The sequence below is a fragment of the Entelurus aequoreus genome, linkage group LG26, assembly GCF_033978785.1.
Source record: "Entelurus aequoreus isolate RoL-2023_Sb linkage group LG26, RoL_Eaeq_v1.1, whole genome shotgun sequence".
Classification (NCBI taxonomy): domain Eukaryota; kingdom Metazoa; phylum Chordata; class Actinopteri; order Syngnathiformes; family Syngnathidae; genus Entelurus; species Entelurus aequoreus.
Window position 1 is genome coordinate 24,968,063 of NC_084756.1, and position 21,257 is coordinate 24,989,319.

The 21,257-nt window shown below is 39.4% G+C and overlaps 2 protein-coding genes across 5 annotated transcripts in view; one reads left to right on the top strand and one right to left on the bottom strand.

The window, feature by feature from the left end:
• Positions 1-12,390, bottom strand: part of arhgef25b (Rho guanine nucleotide exchange factor (GEF) 25b) — a 49,859-nt gene extending 37,469 nt beyond the window's left edge. The window contains exons 1-4 of one of the 3 annotated variants that reach the window (XM_062037639.1): positions 11,879-12,390; positions 11,567-11,780; positions 8,166-8,282; positions 5,198-5,285 (exon numbers count right to left, since the gene is read on the bottom strand). In XM_062037639.1, the coding sequence (XP_061893623.1) occupies positions 5,198-5,258 (61 nt within the window). In that variant the 5' untranslated portion in view covers positions 5,259-5,285; positions 8,166-8,282; positions 11,567-11,780; positions 11,879-12,390. The other 2 variants (XM_062037640.1, XM_062037638.1) reach the window with 2 other exon arrangements.
• On the top strand, positions 11,472-20,620 carry ankrd33ab (ankyrin repeat domain 33Ab). Of its 2 annotated transcripts, XM_062037643.1 has the most exons (4): positions 11,472-11,834; positions 11,900-12,029; positions 15,484-15,624; positions 17,733-20,620. In XM_062037643.1, the coding sequence occupies exons 1-4, from the start codon at positions 11,580-11,582 to the stop codon at positions 18,527-18,529; spliced, it is 1,323 nt and encodes a 440-aa protein (XP_061893627.1). In that variant the 5' UTR covers positions 11,472-11,579; the 3' UTR covers positions 18,530-20,620. The 2 variants fall into 2 exon arrangements, with proteins under 2 accessions (XP_061893627.1, XP_061893628.1); XM_062037644.1 differs by lacking the exon at positions 15,484-15,624.
• The last annotated feature ends 637 nt before the right edge of the window (positions 20,621-21,257 follow it).

Here is a 21,257-nt window from a genome sequence, read left to right on the forward strand (position 1 = left end):
AGCCACTTTGCACAATCATGAAGAAATATTGTGGTAAAAGTGGTGTTGTCTTTGCATGCAGGTGTGTCCAGTGGTATGGCCAGTCCACCCTGCATTTCCCAACTACAAAACCCAAAACCAGTGAAGTAAATAAAAACAGAATACAATGATTTGCAAATCCTTTTCAACTTATATTCAATTGAATAGACTGCAAAGAAAAGATACTTAATGTTCGAACTGGAAAAATGTCTTAATTGCAAATATTAGCTCATTTTGGAATTTGATGCCTGCAACATGTTTCAAAAAAGCTGGCACAAGTGGCAAAAAAGACTGAGAAAGTTGAGGAATGCTCATCAAACACTTATTTGGAACATCCCACAGGTGAACAGGCTAATTGGGAACAGGTGGGTGCCATGATTGGCTATAAAAGTAGATTCAGTCATTCACAAACAAGGATGGGGCGAGGGTCACCACTTTGTCAACAAATGCCTGAGCAAATTGTTGAACAGTTTAAGAACAACCTTTCTCAAGCAGCTATTGCAAGGAATTTAGGGATTTCACCATCTACGCTCCGTAATATCATCAAAGGGTTCAGAGAATGTGGAGAAATCACTGCACGTAAGCAGCAAGGCTGAAAACCAACATTGAATAATAATAATAATAATACCTGGGAATGCCTGTGACCTTCGCTCCCTCAGGCGGTACTGCATCAAACACCGACATCAGTGTGTAAAGGATATCACCACATGGGCTCAGGAACACTTCAGAAACCCACTGTCAGTAACTACAGTTGGTCACTACATCTGTAAGTGCAAGTTAAAACTCTACTATGCAAAGCCAAAGCCATTTATCAACAACACCCAGAAACTCTTCGCTGGGCCTGAGCTCATCTAAGATGGACTGATACAAAGTGGAAAAGTGTTCTGTGGTCTGACGAGTCCACATTTCAAATTGTTCTTGGAAACTGTGGACGTCGTGTCCTCCGGACCAAAGAGGAAAAGAACCATCCGGATTGTTGTAGGCGCAAAGTTCAAAAACCAGAATCTGTGATGGTATGGGGGTGTATTAGTGGCCAAGACATGGGTAACTTACACATCTGTGAAGGCACCATTAATGCTGAAAGGTACATACAGCTTTTGGAGCAACATATGTTGCCATCCAAGCAACGTTATCATGGACGCCCCTGCTTATTTCAGCAAGACAATGCCAAGCCACGTGTAAAAGAGTGCGGGTACTAGACTGGCCTGCTTGTAGTCCAGACCTGTCTCCCATTAAAAATGTGTGGCACCTGCAATGTGAGAAGGGAGACCCCCGGACTGTTGAACAACTTAAGCTGTACATCAAGCAAGAATGGGAAAGAATTCCACTTCAAAAATGTGTCTCCTCACTTCCCAAACCTTTACTGAGTGTTGTTAAAAGGAAAGGCCATGTAACACAGTGGTGAACATGCCCTTTCCCAACTTTCTTGCAATGTGTTGCTGCCATTAAATTCTAAGTTAATGATTATTTGCGTTTCTCAGTGTGGACATTAAATATCTTGTCTTTGCCGTCTATTCAATTGAATATAAATTGAAAAGGGTTTGTAAATCATTGTATTCTGTTTTTATTTACAAATTACACAACGTGCCAACTTCACTGGTTGTTGTACTATGTTACGTATTAAACATACATATAATGTATACAAAAATATGTATTAAACACATAAGTGAGACACAAACACACAATCATAAATAAATATTGTGGTAAAAGTGGTGTTGTCCTCGCATGCAGGTGTGTTTAAGTGGTATGGCCAGTCCAACCAAGAAGGCCGACTCTCCTTCCCTGCCTTTGCGACCGCCAAAGAAACTCCGGTGGAAAAAAGCAACGCACGGAAACGTCAGCAGCGATATGAGCTGGCAGAATGGAGGCGTGCAGATTTAATCTCAAAGCCGAGATGAAGTATTCATGACCAGATGATCTTCCCGCGTGCAGCTGGCGAGTCATGTGACAGCCGGTCAGCGGCGAGACTCAAATATGCATAAACGAGCACGAAGCCAAACGTGGACGCACGGCCCATGTTAAGATTGTGATTCATCGGGTGATTACGCAACGCGTTTATTTAATTCATGTGCGGCGCCGCGCTAAGTGTGTTGGGTCCTTTTTCATCAGATAAACTGATGACTGACCATTCAACACACGGCTCGCATTACATCATCATAAATCATCTCCAAAATGGTACTTTAGAGCAGGGGTCCCCAAACTTATTGACTCAGGGGCCACATTGAGTAAAAAGAATGTGGCCGGGGGCCAGACTATCTACATCAGGGGTCACCAACGCGGTGCCCGCGGGCACCAGGTAGCCCGTAAGGACCAGATGAGTAGCCCGCTGGCCTGTTCTAAAAATAGCTCAAATAGCAGCACTTACCAGTGAGCTGCCTCTATTTTTTAAATTCTATTTATTTACTAGCAAGCTGGTCTCGCTTTGCCCGACATTTTTAATTCTAAGAGAGACAAAACTCAAATAGAATTTGAAAATCCAAGAAAATATTTTAAAGACTTGGTCTTCACTTGTTTAAATAAATTCTTTTTTTTTTTTTTTACTTTGCTTCTTATAACTTTCAGAAAGACAAATTTAGAGAAAAAATACAACCTCAAAAATGATTTTAGGATTTTTAAACACATATACCTTTTTACCTTTTAAATTCCTTCCTCTTCTTTCCTGACAATTTAAATCAATGTTCAAGTAAATGTATTTATTTTATTGTAAAGAATAAATCAATTGTAATTTAATTCTTCATTTTAACTTCTGTTTTTTCGACGAAGAATATTTGTGAAATATTTCTTCAAACTTATTATGATAAAAATTCAAAAAAAATATTCTGGCAAATCTAGTAAATCTGTAGAATCAAATTTAAATCTTATTTCAAAGTCTTTTGAATTTATTTTAAAATTTTTGTTCTGGAAAATCTAGAAGAAATAATGATTTGTCTTTGTTAGAAATGTAGCTTGGTCCAATTTGTTATATATTCTAACAAAGTGTAGATTGGATTTTAACCTATTTAAAACATGTCATCAAAATTCTAAAATTAATCTTAATCAGGAAAAATTACTAATGATGTTCCATAAATTATTTTTTAAAGTTTTTCTCTTCTTTTTTTCGGTTGAATTTAGAATTTTAAAGAGTCGAAATTGAAGATAAACTATGTTTCAAAATTTAATTGTCATTTTTTTCGTGTTTTCTCCTCTTTTCAATTAAGTGTAAATATCATTAATTATTAATAATAACATAGAGTTAAAGGTAAATTGAGCAAATTGGCTATTTCTGGCTATTTATCTAAGTGTGTATCAAACTGGTAGCCCTTCGCATTAATCACTACCCAAGAAGTAGCTCTTGGTTTCAAAAAGGTTGGTGACCCCTGATCTACATATATACATACACAAATACAGTACTTTTTTTTTTTTTTTTTGCCTCGTCCCCCACAATTCTACCCTCTGTCTTCTTTTTCTTCTTTATATCCCCTCCTGCGCCAAACATCAATTATATCCAAACATTTAATGAAGTCAAATACAAATACGACAAATAATACACTATATTGCCAAAAGTATTTGGCCACCTGCCTTGACTCACATATGAACTTGAAGTGCCATCCCATTCCTAACCCATAGGGTTCAATATGATGTGGGTCCACCTTTTGCAGCTATTACAGCTTCAACTCTTCTGGGAAGGCTGTCCACAAGGTTGCGGAGTGTGTTTCATAGGAATTTTCCACCGTTCTTCCAAAAGCGCATCGGTGAGGTCACACACTGATGTTGGTGGAGAAGGCCTGGCTCTCAATTCATCCCAAAAGGTGTTCTATCGGGTTCAGGTCAGGACTCTGTGCAGGCCAGTCAAGTTAATCCACACCAGACTCTGTCATGCATGTCTTTATGGACCTTGCTTTGTGCACTGGTGCACAGTCATGTTGGAAGAGGAAGGGGCCCGCTCCAAACTGTTCCCACAAGGTTGGGAGCATGGAATTGTCCAAAATGTTTTGCTATGCTGGAGCATTCAAAGTTCCTTTCACTGGAACTAACTCCTGAAAAACAACCCCACACTATAATTCTCCTCCACCACATTTCTACATTCGCCACAATGCAGTCCCAAATGTAGCGTTCTCCTGGCAACCTCCAAACCCAGACTGGTCCATCAGATTGCCAGATGGAAAAGCGTGATTCATCAGTCCAGAGAACACGTCTCCACTGCTCCAGAGTCCAGTGGCGACGTGCTTTACACCACTGCATCCCATGCTTTGCATCAGACTTGGTGATGTATGGCTTAGATGCAACTGCTCAGCCATGGAAACCCATTCCACGAAGCTCTCTGCGTACTGTACGTGGGCTAACTGGAAGGTCACGTGAAGTTTGGAGCTCTGTAGAAACTGACTGTGCAGAAAGTCTTTGCACTATGCGCTTCAGCACCCGCTGACCTCTCTGTCAGTTTACCTGGCCTACCACTTCCTGGCTGAGTTGCTGTTGTTCCCAAACTCTTCCATTTTCTTATAATAAAGCTGACAGTTGACTTTGGAATATTTAGTTGCGAGGAAACATTATATCACTCAACTTAACACGCTGCAGGACTGCTAGTATCGCACATGATCTCACACATTTCACATGCAAGCCAATATAATCCAATACAAATATACTAATAATATCGGACTGATATCCGATATCAATTTCAGACCAGGACACCCAAGAATTCAGCAACCAAATCGGACTTTCTTTGGTGTTATTGAGAGAACTGCTTGTATCGCACAAGGGTAAACACGCTGGAGGACTGCTTGTATCGCACACAAGTAAACACGCTGCAGGACTGCTTGTATCGCACATGATATCACACACACACACACACACAATTAAACACGCTGCAGGAATGCTCGTCTCGCACATGACATCACACAAATAAGTAAACATGTTGCAGTACTGCTTATATCGCACATTATATCGCGATATAAGCAGCATCAGTAGTACAAATATACTAATAATATCGGACTGATATCTGATATCAATTTCGGACCAGGACACCCGAGAATTCAGCAAAAAATCGGACTTTCTTTGATGTTATTGGACACTTTTGGAACATGAACACATTCTTCAATTCAGCGGCTTAGTTTTTCTTGTAACATAATGTTTATATTTCCATGCCGTAAATAGATTGCAGTCCTGTGGAAAACAGGCACTATATTATTATTATTATCATTACCTTTGCATCCTGCAGCCACACTGGACCTCCTGGCCCACTTGAACTCCATCTCGGTGGTCATCTACCAACGGTTCTCCCCTGCTGCAGCCTGGAATCGAACACACGTGTCACACTCCCGTTTTGTTATGTTCTCGTATCTCCCCTTACTGCTCCCTGTTTCATCGTTACTCCTCACATCCTGGTATGGCCGCTGTGGAGCAACGAGACGCACCTGCGCTCACACCTGCAGCCGCTTGCCCACTTAGTGGCTCAAGGGCTGTGGCAGGAAGACACTGGATGGTTGGTCTTCCTGAAACCTATTGACGTATGACCACGCTCATCTTTACCTCGTCTTCTACCTGCAGTCCCTCCGCTCCAGCACCTCCCTTTCTTAGTTTTACTTCTAAGTCTTTTTCCTTCCTTGATGCACTGTTTTTTTGTTGTACCCCCTTTGTATGCATTTTAGTCTTTATAGTGTGATTTATGCATTAATTTGTACCCACCTATGCTGTCTTATTTCTGCCACTAACACCAGCTGCCACATTGTTTACATTTATACTCTGTGGTGAAAGTATTGTGTCATCTTATTTTGCAACTTTCATCGATGCTATTTTTGCTTCACTTAACGCCAGGACATTAAAAGGGCCATTTGGATATTGTATTTATTTTGTAAAAAAATAAATAAATAAACATACTGTATTTAAAGATAAAACCCTTGCGTCAGCTCTGTGTTTTCGGTGAGTGCGTATATTATTATTAATCATTAGAGCATTTCAGCTTTTTCTCATTAAATTCCGATTTGTATGCACGTTTTTTTTACATTTTTGTTTTGTTTTTTTCACTGTAAGAATATAATAATAATAACAATAATAATATAACGATTGTGTAGCTGCATAACATAGTTTATCAAACACTCTGATAGTACAAAAATATTAAAGCTCAGTTACACATTTAACAGTGTTTAGTATTGTTGTAATTTTTCAAGTTAATTCATAAATCAGTTAGTTAAAAAATTAAAATAAAATTGACTGAAAAATGATTGTAATTTTTGGTTACCGTAGTTCATTAAAAAATAGAAAGAAAACTGACTTCGGAAGTAATTTGAAAAATTACAACAACAATAATAAACACATGTCAGTTAAGTGTAACCGAACATAAATATTTAAAAAAATATTATCATAATGGACCGTGCATACTTTGACTTTTCATTGTGCGGCCCCAGGTGGAAAAAGACACCCTTGATCCAAAATATAAGAAGCTCTTGAAATAAAATAAAAAAATATAAACAAAGTTTAGTTAATTCATCAAAAAATTTAAATAAAACTAACTGAACTTTGTTCATATTTTTATGTTATTTCGAGAGCTTCCAATAATTTAGATCAGGGGTGTCTTTTTCCACCAGGGGCCGCATAGTCAGAGTATGCAGGGGCCAGTTTGATATTTTTTTTCATTTAAAAAAATGCTAAAAACAGATTATGTGTTATATATATTTAAGGACAATGATTTGTGTTAGCTTTGTGTTATAGGTGACTAACAATATTATTATTAAATATTAGTTTAAAATTTTCAGCTTTTTCTCATTAAATTCCGATTTTTTAACTCTTTTTTTCTAACATTTTCAGAGGTTTTTTTTCGACAATATTCTGCGAGCCAACAAAACTTTGTGTCCGGGCCACAAACGGCTCCCGGGCCGCACTTTGGACACCACTGCCTAATTAGCTTTTCATATTATCTGTGGAATTTCTCTGAGAGCACTAAACTTACCAACTAGAATGGCAGAAATACAAAGTTAAGCCAAGGTGCATCAGTGGACGACAGCAATAATTGTGAACTGAAAGCCCTACGGAAAAGTGCCTAAAAAAATGTGCTTTGGCCTTCTAAAAAAACAGGAATCAATGTCCTCTGCAGTGGACATTTATTGACAATCTATTTGATTTTGGGGGGGAAATAGGCCCAATATGCAAAACAGAGGACACTGGTTCTCAAGAGGATATATAACAGGGTTGTCCAAACTACAGCCCAACCTCTTCAATATCAATCTGGCCCGCGAGATGGCATGAGTTCAACTTAACAAAGCATCGCACTGGACTTTCAAATTTAATTTTATATACCAGGCGATCCCGGAATGTCACATATTTGCTGCCATCTTGTGGACAATGTGAGTAAATCATATTAATGACAATTAATGAGAGAATTTAGAAATGACAGCACAGCATTAATTTATATGACACAATCCAAACAACCTTCCCTAGTCATGGTGCAAAAAAAAAAAAAAAAATGTGACTAACATAAATGTCTAAACATATGGTCACACCATAAAAACTAAAAACAAACATTCTAAATTACACCTAATTTAAATCCATTAAAGTACATGATGGGAAAATGTAAAACACTCTCCAGACTTATTTTTACATTTTAGCAGCTTGATAATTCTGATTGATTACAAAACTTCGAGGAGGTCGTCACGGACTTAAACAAGGTAGAGGTTTTTTGTTTGTTTTTTGGTTTATATGTTATATAATGATTATATATCCTACATATTTATATATTTATTTATTTTTAATTGGACACCCTAGATATATAACAATATACAATCAGGAAAGTGAGGTCTTAAAAATGTGAATAGCAGAATTAATGATACATGGAAGTTGTTGAATTGCTTTAAAAAAATACATATATATGTTTGTTTGTTGTTGTTTTTTAACCAATTTAGCTGTAGTTGTTGAATTGCTTTTAAAAAAAATAAAATAAAATAAAAAATAAAAATAAAAATAAATAAATAAATAAAAAATATATATATATGTTTTTAATTATTATTATTTTTAAGCAATTCAACAACTTCCATGTATCATTAATTCTGCTATTCACATTTTTAAGACCTAACTTTCCTAATTGTTGTTTACTTATATTGCTATATTTCAAGCGTGTCCAATTAAAAATATATAAATAAATAAATAAATAAATAAATATATATATATTTGATACTCACTTCATCAGCTTTGTCTTCCATAAGGTTTTCAGTCCTCCCATGCAGGTCTGCCTAAGTCTTCATCCTTCAGCTCTCTTCTGTCCAAGTCCTCTCCCTTCATCTCCACCTCATCACTCCCTGTGGACCAGTCGGTAAACAGGCACTGAAAATGTGGGAATCTTTCCCCCTGTGGATACCAGAGGACAGCTGGTCATAGGAGTATGGGACCTGTCCTCAGGCCACTCTGGTAAGGAGGGGGGGGTCGACGTGTCCGGACAGGCCCACAGAGTCCTTTCAGCCTGTAATCATTCCTGCTGCAGCCCTTCCAAGCGTCTCACTGACCAGTATCCTTCATTTCAATTGAATGGCAGCTTTATCACGCAAATTATTTGAATTAAATGTATTTATTTTGATCACATCCTCGCCATAGGTAAATGACGGAAACTTTTAGTTACAACCTCAAAACCTTTTATTGACTTCAGTGAGTCACAGTTGAAGATTCCAGGCCTACAAAGAGGCTAACCAGAGTTGTGCCGTGGTGGCAAGGCCAGGTGGACCCAAGGCAGTAGAATGCAGCTAAACCTGGTGAATGTTATAGGTCCCAGGGACCTATAACAGGTCATTCCGTAAACTCCGGACTATAAGCCGCTACTTTTTTCCTACACGTTGAACCCTGCGGCCTATGAAACGGTGCGGCTGATTTTTGGACGTTTGTTTCGCTGAGAGACATAATGATTTAATATATTTATATATGTATATAGCGCTTTTCTCTAGAGACTAAAAGCGCTTTACATACTGAAGTAAGTAACATTTAAACCAGTGTGGGTGGCACTGGGAGCAGGTGGGTAAAGTCAATCAATCAGAGTCCAGTCCATAGTGGATCTAACATAATAGTGTGAGAGTCCAGTCCATAGTGGATCTAACATAATAGTGTGAGAGTCCAGTCCATAGTGGATCTAACATAATAGTGTGAGAGTCCAGTCCATAGTGGATCTAACCTAATAGTGTGAGAGTCCAGTCCATAGTGGATCTAACATAATATTGTGAGAGTTCAGTCCATAGTGGAGCTAACATAATATTGTGAGAGTCCAGTCCATAGTGGATCTAACATAATATTGTGAGAGTTCAGTCCATAGTGGAGCTAACATAATATTGTGAGAGTCCAGTCCATAGTGGATCTAACATAATATTGTGAGAGTTCAGTCCATAGTGGAGCTAACATAATATTGTGAGAGTCCAGTCCATAGTGGATCTAACATAATATTGTGAGAGTCCAGTCCATAGTGGATCTAACATAATAGTGTGTCTTGCCCAAGGACACAACGGCAGTGACGAGGGGGGAACCTGGAACCTGGAACCCTTAGGATGCTGGCCCTGCCGCTTTACCAACCGAGTAAAAAAAAATACACTGAAAAAAGGTTTTACAGTTTGTGCTTTGGCGCCCCCTTTTGGACGGGTTCGCTCACTGCAGTGTCCCTCCATTTAGTGATTTCAACCGGAAGTAGAAGTTCCGTTTTTTAGCCTTGAATGGATTCTTCCTTCATCATTCCAAGTATGGTTTGTAGGTTTTACAATATAAGTAAAACAATTCCTACTTACTAAACGGTCCCAAGTGTGATGTCTGTAGGAGTGTTTTCATGCATATTTGTACGTGCTATCGTAATGTAATCAAGCCAGCGTCATTATCCTAACACGTTCACAGGTGTCTGTGTTAGTATTATTAACTTACAATGGCGTTCTTTTTGTTTGGTTTCAGTTTCACAGATTCCTCGGGAAATTCGCCAAAACGTCACCTCGTTCGCTGATTGGAGTGCTAGCTTCTGCAGGTCCATGATGATGACTTCTGTTTTGTTTGATCAGATATTTTACTGCCTTGTTACAGACACCGTTTGGAAACAATTGAAAAAAAAATTCACAACGTATATAGCTGCGGCTTAAGTCGCAGATATACCCACTAAATCTTTTTCCTAAAATTTAGTGGGTGTGGCTTCTGTGCACTCCATGTAGTCCGGAAAATGCGGTAAATATACATATTTTTTATTATTAACGCATAAATCTCGACATCAACTTCAGATATAGTCGTCGATATACAGTACTTTTTCTTATGTTTTATGCCCTTTTTGTCCAAGAAAATCTAGTTTGGTCAGAGTGCAGAAGCGTTACTACAGTCACATAATATCTACGGAAATTCCCGAAGGTGTACATTAAATGTACATTAAATGCACATTAAATGCACACTAAATGTACATTAAATGCACACTAAATGTACACTAAATGTACACTAAATGTACATTAAATGCACACTAAATGTACATCAAATGCACACTAAATGCACACTAAATGCACACTAAATGTACATTAAATGCACACTAAATGCACACTAAATGCACACTAAATGTACATTAAATGCACACTAAATGTACATTAAATGCACACTAAATGTACATTAAATGCACACTAAATGTACACTAAATGTACACTAAATCCACACTAAATGTACAGTAAATGCACACTAAATGTACACTAAATGTACACTAAATGCACACTAAATGTACAGTAAATGCACACTAAATGTACACTAAATGCACACTAAATGCACACTAATTGTACAGTAAATGCACACTAAATGCACACTAAATGTACATTAATTGCACACTAAATGTACACTAAATGCACACTAAATGCACACAAAATGTACATTAAATGCACACTAAATGTACATTAAATGCACACTAAATGTACACTAAATGTACACTAAATCCACACTAAATGTACAGTAAATGCACACTAAATGTACACTAATAGCACACTAAATGTACAGTAAATGCACACTAAATGTACACTAAATGTACACTAAATGTACATTAAATGCACACTAAATGTACACTAAATGTACACTAAATCCACACTAAATGTACAGTAAATGCACACTAAATGTACACTAAATGCACACTAAATGTACAGTAAATGCACACTAAATGTACACTAAATCCACACTAAATGTACAGTAAATGCACACTAAATGTACACTAAATGCACACTAAATGTACAGTAAATGCACACTAAATGTACACTAAATGCACACTAAATGTACACTAAATGTACACTAAATGTACACTAAATGTTACTGAGTTGACGGGCGACATGTGACTGAGGTTATTCCGAGGCACGGCGTTATTCCCAAATTAGCCGGCCTGTGTGCTCAGCAGGGCTTTTAATTCCTGATCCAGTTACTTAACTGTGAGGACCCTCAGGTGGCCACGCCCACTCCAAGACACTCAGGTAATGCGGCCCTAATCCCGGCGGACTTGACTTGCAAGTGTGCGAATGACTGACGGCGAGGCTTCACCATGGAGGAGTGAGAAAAGACGTGTGCGTTGATTCCCTCATAGATGTAGCCGGAGGAACGGGCGCCATCTCACCTGCTGTTGGACCATGGCCAGGGCGGTGGAGGACCCTCACTTGGGTCCGGGTCCCGACGAGGAGGACGGGTCTTCGTCGGGGTGGGACTCGGACAGCATCCTGTCCGACGACTCCGTGCTTCCGGACTACTCGCGGGAAACATGGGACGGGCGGACGGCGTCCACTCTCTACCAGGCGTGCGCCCGCAACAACCTGGCCGCTCTGCAGAGGGTCCTGGAGAGGGGCGTGACCAGAGACGAGGTGATGGAGCTGGACATCAACAACTGGGTAAGGTCTGGTCGTGCTGCCAAGATGCCTGGCGGGGAACTGACGGTGAGTTGGGTCCTCCACAGAACGGCTTGATGGTGGCTTGCTGCAAAGGCTTCCTGGACATTGTGTACGCGCTGAACACCTGTCCTCATGTAGACATCAACCACCAGGACCATGAAGGCAACACAGCACTGATGATCGCATCCCAAGCAGGTAGTCGCCACGGTCTAAGGATCTTCTCATGCATCTCATTTGTATTCTCAGGGCCTTCAATCCAACCCGACTGGACTGTTTGGTTTGTCTTAGAAGACCTTTGTCCTTTGTCAGACACACAACACTGTCCTTTCAACCATTCCTAAAAGACTCTGCAACAAATAACAGCAGTTACAAACATTCTGACCACAGATGCTCCTTTTGTGCCATTTGTTGCAACTAGAGTTGACCATATACCAATATTTTACATTACAAAATGTATTTCGATTAGAGATGCCGATATTATCGGCCGATAAATGCTTTAAAATGTAATATCTGAAATTATCGGTATCGGTTTCAAAATTATCTGTATTTTTTAAAATTTAATTGTATTTATTTTTTATTAAATCCACATAAAAAACACAAGATACACTTACAATTAGCGCACCAACCCAAAAAACCTCCCTCCCCCATTTACACTCATTCACACAAAAGGGTTGTTTCTTTCTGTTATTAATATTCTGCTTCCTACATTATATATCAATATATATCAATACAGTCTGCAAGGGATACAGTCCGTAAGCACACATGATTAGTGTGTGCTGCTGCTCCACTAATAGTACTAACCTTTAATTTGACTCATTTTCATTAATTACTAGTTTCTGTGTAACTGTTTTTATATTGTTTTACTTTCTTTTTTATTCAAGAAAATGTTTTTAATTTATTTATCTTATTTTATTTTATTAATTTTTAAAAAAAGGACCTTATCTTCACCATAACTGGTTGTCCAAATTAGGCATAATAATGTGTTAACTCCACGACTGTATATATCGGTATCGGTTGATATCGGTACCGGTAATTAAGAGTTGGACAATATCGGAATATCGGATATCGGCAAAAAGCCATTATCGGACATCCCTAATTTCGATACTTTTCAAATAAAAGGGGACCACAAAAATGTGCATTATTGGCTTTACTTCAACAAAACAATCTTATGATATATTAAACATATGTTTCTTGTTGCAATCAAAGAAGAATTTTGTCACAAAGCAAGATAGTGAACATACTAGACAACTTTTCTATTCATAGTAAGCAAACGAAGAAACTTAATTAGTCTGCTGATGTGTGCCGTAAAACATTAACCAATCTATTATTTTGTCAACATTATTAATCTACTGGTTCATTTACTGTGAATATATGCCTTATTTCTGTTTTAACATGTTCTATTGACACTTCTGTTCAAATGTAATAATCACTTACTCTTCTGTTCTCTGATACTTTACATACATTTTAGGCAAAACTACACATTTTGCTATCAATCCAATACCAAGTATTTACAGGGTCATACATTGGTCATAATTAGAGATGTCCGATAATATCGGACTGCCGATATTACCGGCCGATAAATGCTTCAAAATGTAATATCGGAAATTATCGGTATTGGTTTCAAAAAGTAAAATTGTACACGGAGAAGTACAGAGCGCCAATAAACCTTAAAGGCACTGCCTTTGCGTGCCGGCCCAGTCACATAATATCTACGGCTTTTCACACACGCAAGTGAATGCAAGGCATACTTGGTCAACAGCCATACAGGTCACACTGAGGGTGGCCGTATAAACAACTTTAACACTGTTACAAATATGCGCCACACTGTGAACCCGCACCAAACAAGAATGACAAACACATTTCGGGAGAACATCCTAGTAACACAACATAAACACCACAGAACAAATACCCAGAACCCCTTGCAGCACTAACTCTTCCGGGACGCTACAATATCAGGATTATCTCAGGGAGAGCATGTCCCAAATTCCAAGCTGCTGTTTTGAGGCATGTTAAAAAAAATAATGCACTTTGTGACTTCAATAATAAATATGGCAGTGCCATGTTGGCATTTCTTTCCATAACTTTAAGTTGATTTATTTTGGAAAACCTTGTTACATTGTTTAATGCATCCAGCGGGGCATCACAACAAAATTAGGCATAATAATGTGTTAATTCCACGACTGTATGTATCGTATCGGTTGATATCGGAATCGGTAATTAAGAGTTGGACAATAACTAAGACTAGATCTGACCAATCTAAATCTAAGACTAGATCTGACCAATCTAATACTAGATTTGACCAATATAAGTCTAAGACTAGATCTGACCAGTCTAAGACTCGATCTGACTAATCTAAGACTAGAACAGACCAATCTCAGTCTAAGACTAGATGTGACCAATCTAAGTCTAAGACAAGATGTGACCAATGTAAGTCTAGGACTAGATATGACCAATCTCAGTCTAAGACTAGATCTGACCAATCTCAGTCTAAGACTACATATGACCAATCTAAGTCTAAGACTAGATATGACCAATATTAGACTAGATCTGACCCATCTAAGTCTAAGACTAGATCTGACAATCTAAGTCTAAGACTAGATCTGACAATCTAAGACTAGATCTGACCAATCTCAGTCTAAGACTAGATATGACCTATCTAAATGTAACACTAGATCTGACCAATCTAAGTCTAAGACTAGATCTGACCTACATAAGTCTAAGACTAGATGTGACCAATTTAAGTCTAAGACTCGATATGACCAATTTAAGTCTAAGACTCGATATGACCAATCTAAGTCTGAGATTAGATCTAACCAATCTAAGTCGAAGACTAGATGTGACCAATCTAAGTCTAAGACTTGATCTGACCAATCTAAAACTAGAATTGACCAATCTCAGTCTAAGATTAGATGTGACCAATCTAAATCTAAGATTAGATGTGACCAATATAAGTCTAAGACTAGATGTGACCAATCTAAGACTAGAACTGACCAATCTCAGTCTAAGACTAGATGTGACCAGTCTAAGTCTAAGAGTCTATGTGACCAATCTAAATCTAAGACTTTATCTGACTAATTTAAATCTAAGACTAAATCTGACCAATCTAATTCTAAGACTAGAAGTGACCAATCTAAGTCTAAGACTAGATGTGATCAATCTAAGTCTAAGACTAGATATGACCAATCTAAGTCTAAGACTAGATCTGACCAATCCAAGTTTAAGACTAGATGTGACCAATTTAAGTCTAAGACTAGATGTGGCCAATCTAAGTCTAAGACTAGATGTGACCAATCTAAGTCCAAGACTAGATGTGACCAATCTAAATTAAAAACTATATCTGACTAATGTAAATCTAAGACTAGATGTGACCAATCTAAATCTAAGACTAGATGTGACCAATCTAAGTCTAAGACTAGACCTGACCAATCTAAATTAAAGACTAGATCTGACTAATCTAAATCTTAGACTAAATCTGACCAATCTAAATCTAAGACTAGATCTGACCAATCTAAGTTTATGATCATGAACTGATGAAGTCTACTTGGATGAGAGGCCAAAGGACTTCCAAGACAAACCAAACCCTGACAGTAATGGCCACCAACCACCACAACCAAGGCAAACATCAAGTGCATCTTCTTCCACTCCCCAGGTCACGCCAGCACGGTCATGTACCTCCTGAACTATTACTCGGGAATAGACACGGAAATAAGGGACTGTCGCGGCTTCACAGCCCTCATCAAAGCGGCGATGACGGGCCGCGACGATGTGGTGGCAGCACTTGTTATGGCAGGTAACTCCTGACACGCATCTTTTCCTTACTTTGGATCGCACTTCCTTCCAAACAGAGGCTTCCAGAATAGGACCGTTGATCCCGACATATTTTAAGACGGCTAACTTTGTCCGCCAGTGTATGACGCCAGGCCGGTTTAAGGGATCATTCTGAACATATGAGCACACACACACACACACACACACACACACACACACACACACACACACACACACTCACACACACACACACACACACTGTAATCTATGACTTTCTAATCCGTATAGATTAGTGACACTTGACTGCACACGTTTAAAAAAAAACTGATGATACAATCAGCCCATTATCTACCCATGGTGATATGAACTTGACAATAAAGTCCCGGTTTGCTCTTTAACATTGTAGAGTTGGCTTTTTAAACGTCACATTTAAGCCTCCAAATGTCACCAGTTCTTGAAAATCTCCACTGACTTTCTCATCTGCTCCTCTTTTAAATCCTTTGGTGTTTGCTCTCAAAGAATTATTCCCTGAGTTTGTAAACATGAACAAAAACAAAAATATGAATTTTTATAAAACAAAAATATCGACCTATTCACTCCAGCATCAGTCATATGCTGATACTACCCTTGGTGTCGACACCACCAATGTATGGATGGTTCTGCCTTCCTCTTGCGCGTCGTGCATTTTATTAGGTACATTTACATTTAAAATACTTTGTCTAACAAGTCCGTCCAAATAAGTCCTTGCGTTGGAGTCCGGTTCAGATACACAAATTAAAACACGCACACCTTGATCGTAATACACCCACACAGATTGCAATACAGACACACAATTTAGTCCACAGACACATAAATTGGATTACAGATGCACAGATTGAGGTACGCAAGTCTGACACGGGAGACGGGTTGCGAAAGTTTAAACAGACTGCTTCACACAGATCTGAATACACAGACATACACATTTTACACACACACAGATCGTAATACCGACAGAGATTTTTTTCTACACACACAAAAAAATACGGACGCACAATTTAAAACACGCACATTTGATTACACGCACACACATTGCAATACAGACACAATCTGAATCTGAATTCACAGACACAAATTTTTTTTGCACACACAGATCGCAATATGGACTGAGATTAAAACATGCATACCCGGATTTGATTGCACACACACACACACATTGCAATACAGACACACAAATTAGTCCACAGACACATGAATCGGATTACAGATGCACAGACTGAGGTACGCGAGTCTAACACGGAAGAAGGGTTGCAAAAGTCACGTATAAAAAGACTGCTTCACACAAATCTGAATACACATTCACACACATTTTTTTACACACACACATCTTAATACCGACAGATGTTTTTTCATACACACACACAAATCAAAATACGGACACACAATATAAAACACGCACAGATTGCAATACAGACACACAAATTAGTCCATAGACACATGAATCGGATTACAGATGACTAGATGTGACCAATCTAAGTCTAAGACTAGAACAGGGGGTGGAACAAGGGGATGGGTCAAATGCAGAGGGTAATTTCACCACACCTAGTGTGTGTGTGACTATCAGTGGTACTTTAACTTTAACTTAACTAAGTCTAAGATTAGATGTGACCAATCTAAGTCTAAGACTAGAACAGGGGGTGGAACAAGGGGATGGGTCAAATGCAGAGGGTACTTTCACCACACCTAGTGTGTGTGTGACTATCAGTGGTACTTTAACTTTAACTTAACTAAGTCTAAGACTCGATGTGACCAATCTAATTCTAAGACTAGAACAGGGGGTGGAACAAGGGGATGGGTCAAATGCAGAGGGTACTTTCACCACACCTAGTGTGTGTGTGTGTGTGACTATCAGTGGTACTTTAACTTTAACTTAACTAAGTCTAAGACTCGATGTGACCATCTAATTCTAAGACTTGAACTGGGGGTGGAACAAGGGGATGGGTCAAATGCAGAGGGTAATTTCACCACACCTAGTGTGTGTGTGTGACTATCAGTGGTACTTTAACTTTAAAATCAAAATACGTACACAGAGATCTGATTATTGAGAAACGCCCTATCTACTCCGGTTATATTTCCATACTTCTTACGTTTCAGGGGCTGACATTGGCGCCACAGACACCACGAGAGGAAAGTGCGCTCAGGACTGGGCCCAAAAAACGGGTCGCTATGAGACGCTTTATCGTCTTCGCCGCCTCACCATGAGACCCAAAGCTGAGCAGTTCTGTGAAAGTTACGTCCCCGAGTGGCCCGAGCTCAGGCAGCGAGTGGCCAAGGCCACGGCGGAAAGGAGCGCCCGGGAGAAAATCTCCCAGCACATCAAGACCAAGTTCGCGTTCCGGTTTCCCCGTGACCCCGAGGACGAGGGGGTTCTGGACCACATGGTGCGCATCACCACCAGCCTCCACAGCCCGCTCATTTCCACCGGCTGCCGTCCGCTGTGCCCCACCAGCCCCCCCGAAGCGGGCAAGAGACGCCTGGCCGTGCCCGAGCTGATGAGGAAACACTCGGAGCGGGAGTTGGAGGAAAGCTCGGTGTGCCACAGCGACGGCTCGGCATCGCACGCCATTCCCTCCGTGCAATCCGCCGAATCCATCGCCACCACCTGCTGCGCCGACGCCGACCGGCGGGGCAGCATCATCTCGCTGGCCTCCAACAAGGTGGCGTCCAGGTTCATCCCGCGCAGCATGGCCAGGAGGAACAGCGTCTTCCCCTCCGGCTGCATCCCGCACATCAACATCAACAGGCCCACGGAGGCCACGCCAAAGAAGGAGAAGAAGAAGAAGAAGGTGGACAAGGACCACCTGGAGCCTCCCAAGTGGAGGTACAAGGAGATCAAGGAGGAGAAGAAGAAGAAGGCCGAGCAGGAGAAGAAAAAGGACGGCAAAAAATAAGTTGTTTTTTTTTACAAATTCCACTCAGGACTCATTTCAACAACACCAAATGTTTGTTGATGTTGACTCACGCTATCTACCTCACCTCTTCTGTCAACGCTTGGTCATAGAGTAAAGACAGCAAATCATCCTTTTGTAATATGCGCACTCTGGTCAAAGATCCTCTAAATAACAAGAGCGCTATGCAGTTTCTTCAGGACTCGCGTAAATGCAAAAATGCAAGTCAAAGATCCTCTGCATGGCAGGGGGATTCGGCTGTTTTTATGGACCCACTCCAAAAAAAACACTATTCAAAGATCCTCAACATGACAGAGTTACTGTTTTTCAGAACCGGCTTGTCAAAAAACCTCTCTATATGACAGGATGCCTGTTTTTAAGAACCGGCTTGTCAAAGATCCTCTCTATATGACAGGATGCCTGTTTTTAAGAACCGGCTTGTCAAAGATCCTCTATAAAACAGGAGCACTCTGCTGGTTTTTAAGGACCTGCTACTAAAATGCTGTTCAGAGACCCTTTATATATGGCAGGAACGTTGTACTGTTTTAAGGACCTACTGCAAAAGTGGCTATCGTCAAAGATCCTCTTTAAAACAGGAACGCGCTTCTGTTTTCAAGGACCTACTGCAAAAAACGTTAGTCAAAGATCTTCAACATGACAGGGTTACGGTTTTCACAAACCTGCCAGTCAAAGATCCTCCATAAAACCACAGCACTCTGCTGTTTTTAAGAACCAACTACATAACCACTATTCAACGATTCTTTATAACTGTTTTTAAGGACATGCTGCCAAATGCTAGTCAAAGATCCTCAACATGACAGATTTACTGTTTTTAAAAACCTGCTCAAAGGTTTCTTGTCAAAGATCCATTTGACTGCTGTTTCTGAGTACCTTCTCAAAGGTGGCTTGTCAAAGATCCCTTTGACTGCTGTTTTTGAGTACCTTCTCAAAGGTGGCTTGTCAAAGATCCATTTGACTGCTGTTTTTGAGTACCTGCTCAAAGGTGGCTTGTCAAAGATCCCTTTGACTGCTGTTTTTGAGTACCTTCTCAAAGGTGGCTTGTCAAAGATCCATTTGACTGCTGTTTTTGAGTACCTTCTCAAAGGTGGCTTGTCAAAGATCCATTTGACTGCTGTTTTTGAGTACCTTCTCAAAGGTGGCTTGTCAAAGATCCATTTGACTGCTGTTTCTGAGTACCTTCTCAAAGGTGGCTTGTCAAAGATCCCTTTGACTGCTGTTTTTGAGTACCTTCTCAAAGGTGGCTTGTCAAAGATCCATTTGACTGCTGTTTTTGAGTACCTGCTCAAAGGTGGCTTGTCAAAGATCCCTTTCACTGCTGTTTTTGAGTACCTTCTCAAAGGTGGCTAGTCAAAGATCCCTTAAATAACAAGAGCACTCTGCTGTTTTTGAGTACTTGCTACAAAAATTGCTAGTCAAAGATCCTTTCTTTATGACAAAAGCACTGAAATGGTTTTGACCTCATACTGTTTAGTCAAAGTGCTCTACGGTTTTTTATACTGTAGAAATGCTGGACAAAGATCCTCTCACATCACGGTATTGCTGTTTTTAGGGACCACCTACAAAACCGCTATTCAAAGATCCTATATATAGTATATGACAGGAACACTGCTGTTTTTAAGAATTTACAAAAATGCTAGAGAGAGATCATCTATAAATGACAGAAGTATTATGCTGCTTTTAAGGATCTATTGCAAAAAACGCTGGTCAAAGATCCTCAACGTGACAGGATTGTTACTCTTTTTAAGGGCCAGCTCCAAAGGTGGAAATTCAAAGATCCTCTACAAAACAGGAGCAGTCTGTTGTTTAAAAGGCGCTACTGTGACAGGCTCCCATGGATGGATGATACTACAAAAACACTAGTCAAAGATCCTCTATGTAACAGAAGTCTCTGCTCTGTACTATGACCAAACACAAGTACCAGCTGACTAACCCTAATCTGATTGATATCATTTCATGCACTTTTTCATGTTTTTTTCTTTCTAAATAAACAATGATTATATGTGTAAAAACAAGATGTATATATTGTAAATATGTAGTGAACATGAATATGCATTAAAGCTCATACCAGTCATTCCCAAATGTAAAGTATTACTTACATTATTTATTGATTATTATTGTTGTGTTGTTTACTGTTGTGTAGCGTTGTTTACTGTTGTGTTGTTGACTGTTGTGTTGTTTACTGTTGTGTAGTTTTGTGTATTGTTGTGTTGTTTACTGTTGTGTAGTGTTTTTACTGTTGTGTTGTTTACTGTCGTGTAGTGTCGTTTACTGTTGTGTAGTGTTGTTTACTGTTGTGTTGTTTACTGTCGTGTAGTGTTGTTTACTGTTGTGTAGTGTTTTTTACTGTTGTGTTGTTTACTGTTGTGTTGTTTACTGTTGCGTTGTTTACTGTTGTGTTGTTTACTGTCGTGCAGTGTTGTTTACTGTTGTGTTGTTTACTGTTGTGTAGTGTTGTTTACTGTCGTGTAGTGTTTTTACTGTTGTGTTGTGCTGTTTACTGTTGTGTTGTTTACTGTCGTGTAGTGTTGTGTAGTGTTGTTTACTGTTGTGTTGTTTATTGTCATGTAGTGTTGTTTACTGTTGTGTTGTTTACTGTTGTGTAGTGTTGTTTACTGCTGTGTAGTGTTTTTTTTACTGTTGTGTAGTGTTGTTTACTGCTGTGTTGTTTACTGTCGTGTAGTGTTGTTTACTGTAGTGTTGTTTACTGTTG

What these genes read in the sequence shown, in the direction of transcription:
- ankrd33ab (XM_062037643.1), top strand. Translation starts at nt 11,580, where the DNA reads ATGGCCAGGGCGGTGGAGGACCCTCACTTGGGTCCGGGTCCCGACGAG. An exon ending in AGCTGGACATCAACAACTGG is followed by an intron (nt 11,835 to 11,899) that starts GTAAGGTCTGGT and finishes GGTCCTCCACAG; the next exon opens with AACGGCTTGATGGTGGCTTG. An exon ending in GGCAGCACTTGTTATGGCAG is followed by an intron (nt 15,625 to 17,732) that starts GTAACTCCTGAC and finishes CTTACGTTTCAG; the next exon opens with GGGCTGACATTGGCGCCACA.